General features: G+C 39.5%; 1 protein-coding gene across 31 annotated transcripts in view; it reads right to left on the bottom strand.

The window, feature by feature from the left end:
- ank2b (ankyrin 2b, neuronal) overlaps window positions 1-17,856 on the bottom strand; it is a 165,959-nt gene that overhangs the window by 114,556 nt on the left and 33,547 nt on the right. For 19 of the 31 annotated variants that reach the window (XM_059536435.1, XM_059536565.1, XM_059536570.1 and 16 more), the window contains exons 1-2: window positions 11,992-12,210; window positions 1,593-1,694 (exon numbers count right to left, since the gene is read on the bottom strand). In XM_059536435.1, the coding sequence (XP_059392418.1) occupies window positions 1,593-1,694; window positions 11,992-12,135 (246 nt within the window). In that variant the 5' untranslated portion in view covers window positions 12,136-12,210. Of the gene's footprint in view, window positions 1-1,592; window positions 1,695-11,991; window positions 12,212-17,856 lie in introns of those variants that run through there. The other 12 variants (XM_059536583.1, XM_059536593.1, XM_059536602.1 and 9 more) reach the window with 6 other exon arrangements.

Genomic DNA, 17,856 nt, shown 5'->3' with positions numbered 1-17,856 from the left:
TGGTCATAATTTAAAATTGGTGGCAAACATTTGGACACATAGGCATCCCTGACATTTACAAAGCACTTATCAAGAATGTTGTTGTTTCTTGTTTGAGTCTTTACATACTGTTCAAATCCCGGCAACAAAGTCTCCAATTTGCACTGGTTTAAATCGCCCAGTACGCAGGTGCGTCGGAGTAGCTGAGTTGTAGTTCGTGAACATAGTCCGCTATCAGGCTAGCTGCCTGAGATGGTTTACCGTTGGGCGGTACATATACCAGGAACAGCAAAATACAACCAAATTCTCTAGGCAGATAAAAAGGTCTTAAAGTCATGCCGAGAATTTCCACATTTGAGTCACATATTTTATATTTTACTGAATAAGATCGACACATATCTCATTAATATACACACAGATGCCTGCCCCTTTATTTTTACCTGACATTTTATCTCTATCCGCTCGAACTAGTGTGAATTCAGGAATTTCAAAAAGTGAGTCAGGCATTGTAGACTTCAACCAGCTTTCAGTAAAGCAAAGCAAAGATGCTTCACGAAATTCGTTACAGTACCTTGTGTGTGATCTTATCATGTCCATTTTGTTATTCAGAGAACGCAGATTACTGAAGACGATTGATGGCAGCGGTGGTTTTTTAACTCTCCTTCACAATCGGCTCCGAATTCTTCCTCTTCTTCCTCTTTTCTTTCGTTTTGTTCTCACCAGCTCACGTGGAACATTTTCAAACAGATTCTTAAATTGGCCTGTTATCGATTCTTGAGTTGTCTTAAAGTTTAGCTCCAGTTTCACGTGCAGTCGAATATTGCATTGTCAAACATAGTCCATAGCAACCGATCATCCAAAAAATCCAAATCAAGAGTACGTTTTTCTTAGCCTTCATCTTTCCCCTACAAGTCCCTACCCGGACTTACTTGACATTAGACAAACAAACAAACAAACCGAAAACATAGTATACTGAAACGCAGTGCAGCCGCTGAGCAGCGCACCGGAACTCTGCTATAATTGACATTATTGTGTTTTAGACACAGTCTTGTCAGTATTATGCTTTTGCTCAATTTTGTCAATAAAATAGAACATGTGTACTTTTCCAAGCAACACAGCAAAAACTGTATTGTTACTGAATGAATCCACGATTTAGAACAAATTGAGTGAGCCAATGATTCAGTGATCCATTCATTAAGACATCCAGTTGCTTTTGTCTTGAATTAATTAGCTCTTTATATGAATATGTTGAATGATTGACTTATGCTTTGTTCCACTGTGAAGAGCTAACCCATGTATATGCCCTAATCGCTTTGAAGTGCTTGAGCTTTGAAGCGATGAAGGGTGTAGGGGACCAAAAAACTGTTCCTTAGAACACACATCTTGCATAAAGAATCATGGGAGGCAAGTGTCCATCACTTTTACTTCAAAATCCTTCATTCTGAAGTGCACTTACAAGTTGCCAGTTTTACCAGACTTCTAAAGCACCCCTCAAAACCTCCAACAAAACCATTCAGGAGCTGAACATGTTCCATTTTGTTAGAAATTCCAGTATGAAACCTATACACATATACAAAGATTTTACTGGGTATCTATAACAAAGAGACTCCTACCTGATTACAAGTGCTGATGTCTACTCCACCCTTCAAATATTCCAGAACCTTGTCAATATTTCCTGCTCTTGCTGCTCGAAGGAAACTGGTATTGCTGTCCGACTAGAAAAAAGAAAAGAAAAATAGGAAAATCACATTATTAGTACAGGTTAACATCTTTATTTACATTTATTAATTTACCAGTTGCTTTACTCTAAAACAACATACAAATTCAGAATACAAGTGATTCATCTTAAGAAGACAATAACACAACAAGTGCTTAGAAATATGTCCTTAAAGGTTTCAAATATTTTACAGGATAGTACAATCTAGAACAGGGAGGGATAAGGGATATAAGAAAGTGAAAAACAATTTATTAAAAAAAATATATATATCCAGCAGTATACAGTTAAGTGCTCACAAAAGAGATGAGTTTTCAACTGTTTGTCAAATATTGTCAGCATTTTAAAATATTTTATCTCTGAATTACTAGTCTAGTAACTTTCTGAACATTAACACACTACAAGAAAATTAATTAGGTGAGTGAGTGTTTATGAGCAAAAACAGTTGCAGAAGTACATGCATTGTGCATTTGATTAAAAACAATTTATTTGCTATTTAGGACACTGGGATTGGTAGACGAGGGCTTAATGAACAAATTGAGAAAACCTGAAATTCGACCAAAATCGACTTGATGCACACCCCTACTTTCTATATACTCAAAAGTATCCACTTTCCTATAACCCAAAATAAATAATTAAATAATAAAAACATAAGTGAAGAAACTGTTTTTTGTTTTCTGAATGTGCTCATTTTAATCCTCTTTCCTCTGCAGTTTCCTGTTCTGAGTGTGATGCAACCTGTTTGTGTTTGTAAAGTGTCACTTCTCCAGTGGCTACAGCAGGCGTCAGTCTGTCTGGTTCCTACAGTACACTGTGTTTGTCCCTGTTTGTGATCTCTATATATAGGAGGCATCTTAGGATAACACTCTGGAGAGTTAGGTCTGTGCTCAGGGAGATTGTGCTTTATGTAAAATGTAATTCAAAATATAAATCAAAATGTTTAATTTAATGACAAAATGACCTAGTAGAATTCATACATTAGACAATCAAGTAAATACTGCATATTGTGTAATTAATTTGGTACATGTCATATAATGGTACAATGTGAAATAGTATTAGACATTTAAACTAATGCTTATCATTTAAAAAAGGTTTGTATATATTGAATCATTTTAATCATCAATTATAAGTGCTAAACAATAAAATGTTAAAAACTTGTCAAAATAATACAACATTTTTAAGTCAGTGGATCACTAGTTGGATATTTGAGCATAAAACATTCATTCAGCGAGTGCTTCTCTGCTTTAATCCATACACTGTGTGAAGGATTTATGAATAATTCATTATCCCATGACAAGTAAAACTAGAAACATTGTCATCCCAGCCCAGTAACCAAGGAGACTGGCAGTTATGCCCTTCTCTGAAACCACACAACACAAGCTCGTCTGTCAAGACGGATAATTAATTTAAAATAATTTCCCACATTTTAAGATGCATTTCCTGCACACACACACACACACACACACACACACACAAAGAAGGCCAGATTAGATTAGCATGATCCAGCTAGTGTACCAATATGGCCATACTGGTCTCAAGCAAATCTTAACTAGTGAAACTAGGTAACCAGCCTTATATAGTGACACTAGTGAATTAAGGGTGCTTTCACATCTCTAGTTCGGTTCATTTGGTCCGAACCAAGGGCAAACAATTATACATTGTAGCATTTTTCAGCTTTTTTGGTTCCTTTTCACACCACACTGATTGCTTTGGTCCGTACCAGTTGAAATGCAGTAAAAAAATGCAGTCACGTGACAACATCTACATCACTCATTGGCCATGACGTATTTGCTAAACTGCTTTTCAATTGGTCAGAATTTACGTGCGGGAAAATTCCAACATAAGAGGAAAAGCCAGCAAACAACACGGAGACAACACAACTATGGAGAGACGTCTGCGTGGGCTGGTTTTGTCCCTGGCCATAATCTATTACATTGTTTGTATACACCACAATATGCAAACAATACATTTCTATAATGAAGCGCGGATGCGGCTTGAAAACAACGTTCTAATGCACTGCAAACGGCGAGCGGGAATCGCTCGTAACTTCAAGCGGAGGCGTGCATTAATTCTTCTTAACTCTGACATGCTCATGGTCATCTGACCAAATTTCTATGAGGCTCCGCACCTCCTCACTACTCCAAGTTTGTCCTCGAGCTGCCATGCTAAAGTGCAAACTGTCAACAAACACTTCCTCATCCCATAATGCACAGCGCAGCTGACTACGGCAGCTGGTTTAGTCCAAAAATGATCAGTACTTTTTGGGTCAGTTCGAGGTCGGATCACATTCTCACCACAAACGAACCGCTCCAGAGTTCGTTTGAAAGCGTACCGAGACCACCTCTTCAAGCAGGTCTCGGTACGCTTGTTTGGTCCGCTTTTGGTGCGCACCCGAGTGCGATTTCTGCTTTCTCACCTGCCCAAACGAACCGCACCAAAGGGGGAAACGAACTCTGGTAAGATTTAACCGAACTAAATGAGGCAGGTGTGAAAGCACCCTAAGAAACTATTGCTGGTTGAGTTAATTAAAGAGCTAGGTTGGGCCACCTGTTTTGACGATCTCTAATGAAAAACATCTCTAAAACCATCAAAACAAACAAGCCTAATTAACTTGCAGGTATCTGCCTATTAGCATGTTTCTAATTGTTATCATTAGTACAAATCTACATACAGTATAAAACCTGGTGAAGTATATATATTTGATCCAGAAATAACCCTGTTGAGTCACTGCCTCAGAAAGATATTTTCTAGTGAAGTGTGTCCTGACATAAGAATGGAGACATTGGACAAAAAAAACAATGTACCAACATACATAATTAAATGTTATATTTATGTACAGGATTGAAGAAAATAAATTGTTTTAGATGCACTGCAAGCCTAAAACATAAAAACATAAAAAGAAACAAATGAGCATCTGCTTTAATGTCAACTGAAAATATCCAACCCAGAGTTTACAAAAACATATCTGTACTTAGTATAAGAGAACTGTTTCTGTTCCTGGGTTCCCTTAAGCCGCATTCAGACTGCACGATGTTATCCCAGTTTTTGGCTCGCCGAGAGGTTTTGAGAAATCGCCGTCAAATGCCCGAAATCACAGGCAAATCGGTGCTCATCCAAGCGCGTGACAATCACACAGTGTGAATGAGCAAAGATGCGATCTAAGAGAATCGCCGACAAGTCGCCCATGCCCGTGAGATATTTGGCATGCTAAATATCTGGACCTGTCGGCGATTCAAAATCATGCTGCGTGAAAAGTGTTCTGACTGAAAACTACATAGGCGATGTCCGACAGCCAATGAGAGAGCAAGATACAGAGCAGCGGGGAGTTCGGGGAGGAGTTATAGACCAAAATATCAGCAAGCATGATATAAGAACACACAATCCTTGCGTCTCCCCAACCATTTCCTCCTCCATAATCTTCTTTTCTTTTTCTTGTTTTTTGCTGCAAATCAGTGCACAGGCCATTCTTACTGCAAGCTTCTTGCGGGCTACCATTTTTAATAATAATCACAGTTTCACGTGAGAACTCCTGATATCGCGTTGTTTTCTTGTCACATCTTGCATGTGTTGGGTTGTGAAAAGTAGTTTGCATGCCAGACAGAGTTGTCGGCGATTCTTCCTATTGTAAAGTCATGCAGTGTGAAACCTTCTGTCACCGATCCATCGTGCAGTGTGAACACAGCAGTGACTGAATGCTGGCCAATATAGTCATGCAGTGTGAAAAGAACAGTGACCCGACTACTTTGAAAATCGTGCAGTCTGAACTCGGCTTTATTTGTTCATGTTCCTGTCCTCATTTAGTTTAATTAGTCATTCAATAGACCTGTGTTTGTTAATTATCGCTAGCATTTAAGTTCCTGTCTGTGCATTTCTCCCCTGTTGGGTCTACTTCATCCATACATGTGTCATTCCTTGCTCCTATGTTTGCATTACCCTTGTGTTTCAAAAATTAAAAGACTGTTGATTGTATTCCTTGTCTCCATCGTTTCTCTGACAATGTAAGTGTGATAGTAGACTCAACCAAAAAAGTTATCTCCGTATGCTCCCTCCGTTTCTGTTTCTCATTTTACCCAGTGTATTTTTGTTTCCATTGTGTTTACATGGATCCTCTCTCCTGTCTGGAATACCTCCTTCATCCTGCTGGAGAGATCGCTCAAGGGCCATGCCAGACTGTTCCTGGTCCTCGCTGCTCTAACCAGCTGTGCATTCTACAAAGCCAGTTTAAACATCTTGTGCAGAGCGCTGTCATCCAAAGATTGTCCTTAAGCAAATTTTATCACCTTTGTGAAGTGGACACTGACGAGAAATGGATCTCCATTCCCCGCCTGTTCCCAGAAGAATGTCGCCAGTTCCACTGCCGACCCAGTGCCCAGCCCATCATCTCCCTGAGCCAGCTGCAACCGACGAGCCATAGCCACACAGATCAACAGAGCTGAGGATCACCGTGGAGGCGGAGTGATGTCAGTCAAGATGCGAGAGCCTGCAACGGAGCACGCCAAGTGGGAGAATGTCATGGACAGACAGAGCACAGAGTGGAGCTCCGCCCAACGGAGCATGCCACGAGGGAGAATGTCATGGACAGACAGAGCACGGAGTGGAGCTCCGCCCACTGCACCATGGTTGAGGGTGAGGGGGGGACCTTATAGACTAGGAAACAGAGCTGGAAGCCAACTTACCCCTCTCCTCTCCTATCCAACCCTGTCAACAGAGTCTAGCCCAGGGAAAGTTCCTGTTCCCACGTCCAGCCCTGAGAGGGCTCCTGGTCTCAAGTAAAGGGTGGAGGCCCACAAATGTGCACCCACCCTCTCCTGCCTCCTCTACCACTTTTGTCTAGCAGGCCCTCAGCCCACCATCAGCACGGTGTGAGCTCCACGGGACTGCCATTCTCCAGCGTCGATAGGGCTGGAGTTTCCCTTGACTCTGCCTCCAGCCTCTAAGACCAGGATTCCACCTTGGCCAGTGGACACGTATGCTCGACCAAGGCTCCTAGCTCCCTCCTCTCCGCCATGGCCCGGCAGTCCACTAGCTCCACCAGGTTCCCTCGTCCCTCTGGCTCCACCTTGATCTAACGTCGACCATCCTGCGCCTCATCCCTAAATCCCTCCAGCTCCTTCATCCCTTCGGCTTCTCTTCAGTCCTCTGTAGCTCCAGCTCCAGCATGGCCTTTCAAATCCAATCGTCCCCATCAGTCGCCGGCACCATCTGCTCCGCCTTGGTCCCCCAGATCCTCCCCTACACCCTGGCTCATCGGCTCTCCATCTCCACCCTGGGGCTCCTCCACCACCTGCTCCATTGCCATGGCTCCTCCCTCCATTAGCACCACAGTGGGACACCATCATGGCTGTGTCCTGGGTCCAGCTGGACTCCTCCTGGTCCAAGTCCTTCCTGTTTCCTCCCTGGCTCCTCCCTCCATCTGATCTGCACTGGCTCCTCCTGTTTCCTCCCTGGCTCCTCTCTCCATCGTCACCTCCCTGGATTCTGTCTGCTGGCCCCCTTCCAAGCTTCCTCCCAAGTTCACATCTGTAACCTCCCCCAAAACTTGTTGAGTTTTGCCCGTTTCTGTTCCTGTGTTGCCTTATTTGGTCGTGCTCCTGTCCTCGTTTAGTTTAATTAGTCATTCAGTGCACCTGTGTTTGTTAATTATCCCTAGCGTATACGTTCCTGACTGTGGGTTTTTCTCCTGTCAGGTTTACCCAACTTATAGGCCTACTGCACTTAGCAAACTACTTAACAGGCAACAGTGGCTTTTTGTTTTGTTGAAGAAGTTCTTTTAATTGAAATGCTAAATGACACCTTATGGAATTTAAGAGATTATGGCTGAAATATGTTCTGTAAGGCTTCTTTGACAACAATGTCAATTTTATAAAGGTATAAATAAATACTTGACCTGACAACAGCTGTAATATTCAGTGTTAATATATAAATGTCTGATGATTGCACACAGAAAATATAACATATAGTATGGATAATTGCAAATGTGCTATTTTACTTTTTTTCACCCACCGGCTTAAGGGTTAGAGAAGAAAAAAACAACCTGGCTTAGACAGACTTGCAGAACTGATTTGATAGTTTTTCTGCAGTGCTCAAGGACACAGGAAGTCAAGAGGATAGAGTTGTGTACAACAGCAGTTTTGAATACTGCAGCCAAAGTACTTTATTAGTCATGCTCAGCTTTACGCAGGAAACTAATGTCACAGTTCGCAGGTCAAGAGGCAACAAATTCAATACTATAAATGCACAATAGCACACACACCGATTTACAAAAATAAAACAAAAACAGCTGTCATTCAAGGCCAGATGACCCAAATGAACACTCATAAAGATATAGAAAGACAACAAAAAACATGTTTCTCTCTCCTTGTACTGAGTGCTTATCATGCATTGTTTCATGATATTCATACAGGGTGTGCACACCATTTTTTGTTATGATACAGTGCTTTTCATATTACACACTGTTCCAACACAGCATTACAGAAATAAAATTTTTATAGTCCACATTGAGCACTTTAATGTGGACTAAACCAACTGTTGGGTAACATTTTTAAATAACCAAAGATCGGGTAAGTCCAAGTTGGGTTGAAACAACCCAATTTTTTTAGAGTGTAGCACTGTCTCTGTTATGCTGATGATACTCAGCTCTATATTTCTTCGCAGCCGGGTGAAACACACCAATTTGAAAAACTAATGGATTGCATAGTCGATATAAAAAACTGGATGACGAGTAATTTCTTACTGCTAAATTCTGAAGAAACAGAGGTGTTAATTATAGGACCTAAAAACTCCGCTTGTAATAACCTAGAACACTGTCTAAGACTTGATGGTTGCTCTGTCAATTCTTCGTCATCAGTTAGGAACCTAGGTGTGCTATTTGATCGTAATCTTGCCTTAGAAAGCCACGTTTCTAGCATTTGTAAAACTGCATTTTTCCATCTCAAAAATATATCTAAATTACGGCCTATGCTCTCAATGTCAAATGCAGAAATGTTAATCCATGCATTTATGACCTCAAGGTTAGATTATTGTAATGCTTTATTGGGTGGTTGTTCTGCACGCTTAGTAAACAAACTACAGCTAGTCCAAAATGCAGCAGCAAGAGTTCTTACTAGAACCAGGAAGTATGACCATATTAGCCCGGTCCTGTCAACACTGCACTGGCTCCCTATCAAGCATCGTATAGATTTTAAAATATTGCGTATTACTTATAAAGCCCTGAATGGTTTAGCACCTCAGTATTTGAATGAGCTCCTTTTACATTATAATCCTCTACGTCGGCTACGTTCTCAAAACTTGATAATACCTAGAATATCAAAATCAACTGCGGGCGGCAGATCCTTTTCCTATTTGGCGCCTAAACTCTGGAATAACCTACCTAACATTGTTCGGGAGGCAGACACACTCTTGCAGTTTAAATCTAGATTAAAGACCCATCTCTTTAAACTGGCATACACATAACATACTAATATGCTTTTATTATCCAAATCCGTTAAAGGATTTTTAGGCTGCATTAATTAGGTAAACCGGAACCGGAAACACTTCCCATAACACCCTATGTACTTGCTACATCATTAGAAGAATGGCATCTACGCTAATATTTGTCTGTTTCTCTCTTGTTCCGAGGTCACCGTGGCCACCAGATCCAGTCTGTGTCCAGATCAGAGGGTCACTGCAGTCACCCGGATCCAGTACGTATCCAGACCAGATGCTGGATCAGCACCTAGAAAGGACCTCTACATCCCTGAAAGACAGCGGAGACCAGGACAACTAGAGCCCCAGATACAGATCCCCTGTAAAGACCTTGTCTCAGAGGAGCACCAGGACAAGACCACAGGAAACAGATGATTCTTCTGCACAATCTGACTTTGCTGCAGCCTGGAATTGAACTACTGGTTTCGTCCGGTCAGAGGAGAACTGGCCCCCCAACTGAGCCTGGTTTCTCCCAAGGTTTTTTTCTCCATTCTGTCACCGATGGAGTTTCGGTTCCTTGCCGCTGTCGCCTCTGGCTTGCTTAGTTGGGGACACTTCATCTACAGTGATATCGTTGACTTGATTGCAAATAAATACACAGACACTATTTAACTGAATAGAGATGACATAACTGAATCCAATGATGAACTGCCTTTAACAATCATTTTTGCATTATTGACACTGTTTTCCTAATGAATGTTGTTCAGTTGCTTGTATTTTGTTTAAAGCGCTATATAAATAAAGGTGACTTTGACTTTGTCTCTCTTGGAGGAGCTTTCTTGGGAGATCCAAAATTGAGTATATATACTTTCCCAAGTTTGGGCCACTGTACATCCCTGGCTGGAAATTTGTCCTCTGAGTTATGAATTTACACTGACCGTATAAGCCAGTAGTGTTAATCATATCAGCTGTTTGCTTGTTTTGGTGGCCACAACAAGGGGCAACAGGGTTGTTGCTGCTACAAACAAAGAACATTGGTTAAGTGTATAATCCTAGTTAACAGAGTAGGGAACAAAATGCTGCGCAGCTGCCATATTTACATATTACTGCTACAATTCCTGTGTAGAAAAATTGAAGAAGTATGGACCTAAGATGTGGCTACACAAAAAAGAAAAAAAAACTAAATGTTTTGCATTGGGATGAATAAAAGTGCATTATGTGAAGCTTTCTGCTGGAATTATGTGGGTGTACAGTCTGTGCAGACTACTCACCCACAAGATTAAAACAAGCATTTAATTCACCTACTGCTTTATATCTGTGTCTGGCTCAATCTCAACCCCCCACCCCCACCCCACCCCCCTCATTTCTTCATAAACTAAGGAGATACAGCAGATCCAACTATAGCTGTTTATCAATTCAATCTCTGTAACTATCACTAATTGCTTTTGAAATATTGCACAAAACGCAGTCTACGTGCAACAGAGATTTAGCCAACATCTGTGGCCTCAGCTAACCAATAGCTGTATTTGACTCCACAAAATACCTAGCATACTTATCTACTTTAACTTGACATCACAGTTTTGATCCCACTCACATTCATATAAAAGGCCATGCCAGGATTATAGCTGCCATGGAAACAGCCTTTTTAAAACCTTACAACACAAAGAACAAAAACCCATGTAGTCTGCTAAGCAGACTATGCTACTGCAGGTGAAAACAATGTTGATGACTTTATTCGAAAACTGACATCATAGCCAAAACAAAGTAGTCAATAATTTTGTCAATGAGATTTATTTTAACATTTGACTAATTGCTTAACTAATTATTGTTATTATTATTATTATTATTATTATTATATGAAATTCTGTATCTCTCCAACAACAAAATTTAAAATCTTGCCATCCATACTTATCTTCAAAGCCCCAGAGGTTTATATCAATGCTGCTTCCTTGACCCAATCCACAAAGCAAGCCAAATAAGTTGAATGTCAATAGCTTAATGACTACACACTCGTGAAATATTAGTATAATACATAGTGTTAATAAAATACAATGTAATCACATTGCCTAAAAGAACTCTCAGATACATTTTCACATATTTTAAACACCATTTAGGCATGGTTGGGAGCAGCTGTAGTTTACTAACATCTTGAAATTATAAACACTTGAATGAATCAAAAAATCAGAGTGGCTTTACAAACAATTTACACAGAAATTCATTCTGCTAGTGTTTTATGAATGAGCCTCAATGTATTAGGAAATTCTTTCTGCTCACGTTTCAAAAGTAAGGCCTAAAGAGTCTGAATATGGCAAACATAACTGCATATTGAAAACACATACAGCAAAATAAGCAAAGTAAACCAATAGGGGACACCATACACATTAAATTAAATTTAAATGTATGCATTTAGCAGACGCTTTTATCCAAAGTGACTTACATTGCATTCAGGCTAACAATTTTCTCCTAACATGTGTTCCCTGGGATTTGAACCCCCGACCTTGCACTTGCTAACGCAATACTCTACCACTTGAGCTACAGGAACACATATTTATAAGCTGCTGAATTTTTGCTGCTGGTCAAGAAGAATCTCATGAGGGACTATATCAAAGGCACGACAATATCACAGCGAATAAGGTTGCCATAGTCTTCAATGATTTGTCGATCATTTATTACTTATGACTAAACATTCAGGGAAATGTCACATTCTGCTTTGTAGCAAAATCTATTATGAACATCAAGGTGCTAATTCTGTACTTTTAAAGATCCAGATTTATCAAACAACTTCATGTCTGCTCAATAATAGAATAGAAACATTTTGAAAAAATCTCTCTCACTTAAACTGTGTATGAGACAGGTACCTAAGCAAATATGTCTAAAAAAATGTTAAATCTTACCAGGGAGTCCATGCTTTCACTTTGACCTGATACAATGTTTGTAAGCATATCATCTTGTGCAGGGATTTCTACTCTATGTGCCTTACGCATTGCTGCATTGCCCATGGTGGACATAAACGATGTAAAAAGAAATCCTGAAACCATCAAATAAGACTATTCCTTTGGGTTCCCATTTCAGAGCCCAACAGAGAAGCACCACACTGTCCTACCAGTTAATCTATCACTTAGACAGACAACTAGTCCCTTCCATAACCAGTGGAGTTTTTCCGCAGTTAACTACTGGGTGCTAATGCTTCTCCTTCATTGCTAATTTGAGCCCTGGCTATTTTTACACCCACAAGCCAAGCTATGCATTTCAATGGTGACATGTTTGGGATTTGGGAGCAGGGAGAATGACATGGCAGAAACAGGGAGGTAAGGTGGGAGATTGCAGGGGCTCCTTCTCAGTGCCCAGTGCTCCAATGGCCACCAAGGATCATGTTAACAGAAGTGCCTCTATCCAATGAGCATTAAACAAACATGTCGGTTTCAGTATTCATGATGTCAGAGGTGTGGGTGGGGGGTAAAGAACATTCAAGGTTATTTGCTCAAATTACTGTAAACTATTCAGTATTACTTTTTTATACAACTTTGGTAAAATAAATAACATTGCACTTACATATGTACTTGCTAGTGTCATGTTTACAATTTTTATCAAAAGTGCAAAACCAGTATGTGTGTATTGATTAATGTATTGATTTAACCTTTGTGATCAATGACACAATTCATTTGTCATTCATTGTCCTTTGAGTTGCCATTTCTTGGTGTGTGTTTAAAAGAAATGGTTGGAACTTGTGTGCATTTGTGAATGTATGACATGTTTAACAAAGAAGCAAATGTCCTTGTTCTCCTTTGAGCCGACATTTAATGAGCTCAACAACAGACCTTCTCTACACAATAAACAAACTGTTTGGTTAAAAATATTTCCCATTCAATGAAATATTTTAGCATGGAGCTCATTCAACAAAGAGCCCATTCGAAGGTCCATCCACTTTAGTTAACCACAAACCACATTTTCAGTGTGGTGTAAAGATACATTATCAGACTGTCGTTGTTATCAAAATACACTATATAAAATTTTCATTCTGGTCCCTACATCAAGTGACCATATGGCTTCAAAAGACATTCTTCTTAAAAATATTTACAAGAACCTTTACCCGTCTGTGACCATCTTTACTTCCTCATTCTTTGGCAGTTAAATTATCTATTTAGAAGACTTAAATCTTGATATTTTAGTAAAGATTTGCTCTAAGCTTCAGAAATCCCAGACGAAGTTTCTAATGCAAACCACCAAGACCCCCCCCCCCCCCATCATGCACCATGTCTCTCCACTAAGCAAACATCACGTTCCTGCACTGATAGAGGATTTTATTTCAATTTTCCCCTTGCTGCATCCAAACTAGAGGACATAATCTTTTGGTGTGGACAGACAACAAACTCCTTTAATCTCTCGTAAACCATATTGCCGGGGGGAGTGCGGTGGACCAAAAGAGCTACTCAGTCCTGCTGTGGGGAACATAACCACTTTATGCACAACAGGCAGAATTCTTAAGAACCACTTACATAAATTTACCATAATGCATTAAACTCAACTCACAGTTTCTTCCAAAAATAACCTAGTTGTGTTGTGTTTTGCCCATACATTACTCATCGCCACAATACCGAGGTATTGTAGGTGGCTGTAAAGTTTTGCTGCCAGGTTGCTAAGGTTCCTATTTAACATGCCTTTATGTGGTTGCTTGGGTAGTTCTAGGTGGTTGTCTCCCTTTAAATCTCTATGATATCCTGGTCCTAGATATACAGTACATGTTCTATTTCAGTGTTGGTCTACGTGTAAGACTCCCAACCCCCCCCCCCCCCACACACACACACACATATTATTATGAAAAGGTATTTTTCTAAATAATAATTCCTTACATTTATATAGTGCTTTTCTAGGCACTGAAAGTGCTTTACATTGTCAGGGGGTATCTCCTCATCCACCACTAGTGTGCAGCATCCACCTGGATGATGCGACGGCAGCCATATTGCGCCATAACGCCCACCACACACCAGCTTATTGGTGGAGAGGAGACAGAGTGATAAAACCAATCAGCAGATATGGGTATCGATAGGTCGTGATGGTCGGAGGCCAATGGGTGAATTTAGCCAGGATGCCGAGGTCACACCTCTACTCTTTTCGAAAGACATTCTGGGATTTTTAATGACCACAGAGAGTCAGGACCTCAGTTTAACGTCTCCTCCTAAGGATGGTGCTTGACAGTATAGTGTCCCCATCACTACACTGGGGTGCTAGAACCTACACCACACGGTGACCACCCCCTGCTGGCCTCACTAACACCTCTTCCAGCAGCAACCTAGTTTTCCCAGGAGGTCTCCCATCCAGGTACTGACCAGGCTCAGCATTGCTTAGCTTCAGAGGGAAACCAGTCTTGGGCTCCAGGGTGATATGGCTGCTGGTGCAAAGAAGTCATAAAGTCATAGAATCATAGAATGTTTAACAAGGATTCCCAGCCTGGACAAGAAGGGGGGTGGGGGACTGAATAATCACAGTTTTTCTGTTCAATCAATGATATTTAATTTTAATATCATGCTTTTTAACGTGATGCTGTAGCACTACAATGCATCATTGGATTGCTGTTTGACAGGCCTTACCCAAACAAAACCTGTGTAAACTCTGGTCTAATATGAACAGAAAGATATGTATTTAATAACCCTAATAGCAATGGCATCATTTAGTGACAAAATTGTTTAAAATGTCACAAACACAGCCCTGATAGAAATTAATGGCAGTGAACTTTCAATAGAAATTTGATGTCAGTGATTCCCCCTATAACACACACACACACACAAATCAACAAATAAAGTGTCTGGGGCTATGTTTCCATAGCAACTCAGACATCTCCACTGCAACACATAAAACACTAAACCAATGAATGCCCTTGATGTTGCTATAAAGCAGAAAGCCTGAACTGATGATGCACATTATTACCTCTGGACAAAGATAAATGCATATTCTAATCTCTTCTGCAATGTTATGTAGGTCAATCATTTTGCATAGTTTCAAGCACTATTTAAGATGAATAATGTCACATTTTTAACCATGAGAGAGTGTTTAGAGTTAATTAAATGAACAGAAAACATGAAATACAGTATTTTATTTTTTTATTGATTTTGACTAAATTATTCAGTCATACTTTGTTAGAACATTTAGAGTATCTTAATTTGGATGCTTTTCTACACCCAGGTTAGAGAGTACTCTGGTTAAAATCTCTAGTGTGAAAGCGGTCTTCAAAAAAGTGCTATATTGTTCTAATGGTGAGTAAATTACAGCAGAATTAAATTTTTGGATGAACTATTATTTTTATTCTAACTAAAATGACTGGACATAATATTATAGAGTACTGTGAGAGCACACTGAAAAAAAGAAAATTTTGTCTCATTTCTTGTTTTGTCTGGATGTTGGTGATTTGTCTGTATTGGTCTCTGAGTGAGACAGCTGTCACCTGAGAGTTCATTTAATTTATAAACTGCATACGCTTGATCAAATATCCTACAGCTCAGTGAACATCACATTAAAAAAACAACCACCACACAGTTAGTTAATCACACTTAGTGGACCCAGGTCATTTTGCAATTATACTAAAATAAAAAAAAATTGGATTATAAATGATCTGCACTGTGATGTATTATGCCACCACCATCAACCCACAAAATACAAATAGCATATACACATTCTCAAAAATGATAGTATGCAGTATGCTAAACAGTTGAATTAAATTAACAGCAATAAATAAATTAATTAGTAATGTTCTTCTGCCATGTTCCTATATTTCACTGTTTCCTGAAGATTGTCCAGTAACAGTAAGGTAATGGGTGTGATTCCCAGGAATTTATTTATTTATTGGTGGGTTGGGTAATAATACAACACTGTCCTTTTTTTTTTAAGTATACTGAGGTAAATATTTAGTGTTGGTATGTCCAGCTTTTTTATTTGTATTTCAAAATATTTGTTTTCATCGTTTTCCTCCTACACCACCACCACAAACTTGATTTAAAATCTAAACTATTATCTGGAAAAAAAAAACACTAAACTAACTTCCAAGACATCAAAATCATGTCCCAGATATCATGATGACAAAATTATAGACCAGCATATAATTTAATGATAATAAAATGTCCATATCCTCTCACTTACTAGGTTATAGGCTATTGAAATTGATATAAATTCTTGTTGAGATAAAAAAAAAAAAAGTGGCCTTGTCTCCTCTCCTCTCCGAAACCAGTCAGGAGACTTTATGGGTGAACTCCATCACGCAGTCAACTGTCAAGAAAAGCTGAGACTTTAGGTGCATTCAACTTTGGCTGCAGCTAGATGTAATGGATTGGAGAGATTTCCTACTTGTGGTCAGGAGAGGAATTGAACACTGTGCGCCAAGTCTGGATGTGCTAACATAAACTCACAAAAAAGGGAACAAAAGCTGTCAGTGGGGCAGTATCTTTTCAAAAGGTACACCATATTTATTCATACAGGGTGCATTGTACCTTTCAAGTACATTTTTGTACCTAGATTGTGCATTAGTACATTTTGAAAGGTTCCTGTCCCAGTAATAGCTTTTGCACCTTTTTATGAGAGTGTACCAGTTCTAAGGTTAAAGGTTAAGGTTAGGGTGTAGGTTATGGCAGTTTTGCATTTTTTGCATGTCTCCTGAATCAAACAATTGGAATTGGTGTGTTAGAGAAAGGAGACATGCAAAATGTGCAGTGTTGGGGTGCCTCCAGGACCAGGATTGGGAGTATTTGTTTTCATCATTGTGTAGACGGATGTTAACTTCAAACCCTGCAGTTTATTTTGAGCAACATTAGACAAAAACTACAGAGTGTTTCACACCATTTCACTTTCCTCAGAAATGTGAAGTATTGTATAATCGATTATGCTGATTACAACAGCTAAAAAAAACACTAATCCTTTTTACGACTTGTCTGACTTGTTTATGACGCAGTTTGTTCATAGACCAATTACTATTGCTATATTTCATTAAGACTGATCTCCTGTACAGTAAAGCATTGCTTGCCAAACATTTCAAGGATCAAGGATTACAACCATGTAATAGAAAATTGATTGCTGGTCCTAACACAAACAGCAGTTCTGGACATAAAGCTTGCCCACTGCTTATAAATGTTTTGTTGTATCTGCTAGGTTGTTATTTTTTAAAGTGGCCATGTTTTACAGCATAAAAACCTCATTGTAAAAAAGATAGATTCTCAAGGGCCAGTATTTCAAAGACACTGTGAAATACACACAAACACGCACACAAAGATGCAGAAACAGACACTCCTCTGTGATACCATATTCAGAATGCATGATAGATACACCCAAACACACATTGCTTCTGAGTGCCAAGTCTGCGCTATTAGACTGCAGCTCTGACTACAGGACTGAGACGTCCATAATTTCTCTTTGCCCTATGCAGATAAAGCCTTTTGGTTTCTCACACAACAACACAGCACTGTATGGATACTGTTAAGATGCAAAAACATGAAGATATGTCTCATAGACATGTGTCACATCAATAAATAGGTCATGATTATTACTGGACGCCGTGCATTAGAATGCCAGAAAAGTATGAAACATAAGGACATACATATGTCTGATACATGAACTACAGTATTAGTAAATATAAAAGATAATCACACATGGTTTGGGTGTAACATCAACCTGAAAAGGTAAAAATAAAAAGGCTTTTAAAGATCTGAAAGATGACAACTTTAGTGGACATCATGCATCAGCGGATTTAAAATAAAAAAAAATAAAAAAAAACATTT

The sequence above is a fragment of the Carassius carassius genome, chromosome 3, assembly GCF_963082965.1.
Source record: "Carassius carassius chromosome 3, fCarCar2.1, whole genome shotgun sequence".
Taxonomy (NCBI): domain Eukaryota; kingdom Metazoa; phylum Chordata; class Actinopteri; order Cypriniformes; family Cyprinidae; genus Carassius; species Carassius carassius.
Note: the sequence above shows the minus strand (reverse complement) of the source record. Positions and strands in the feature narration are given on the sequence as shown.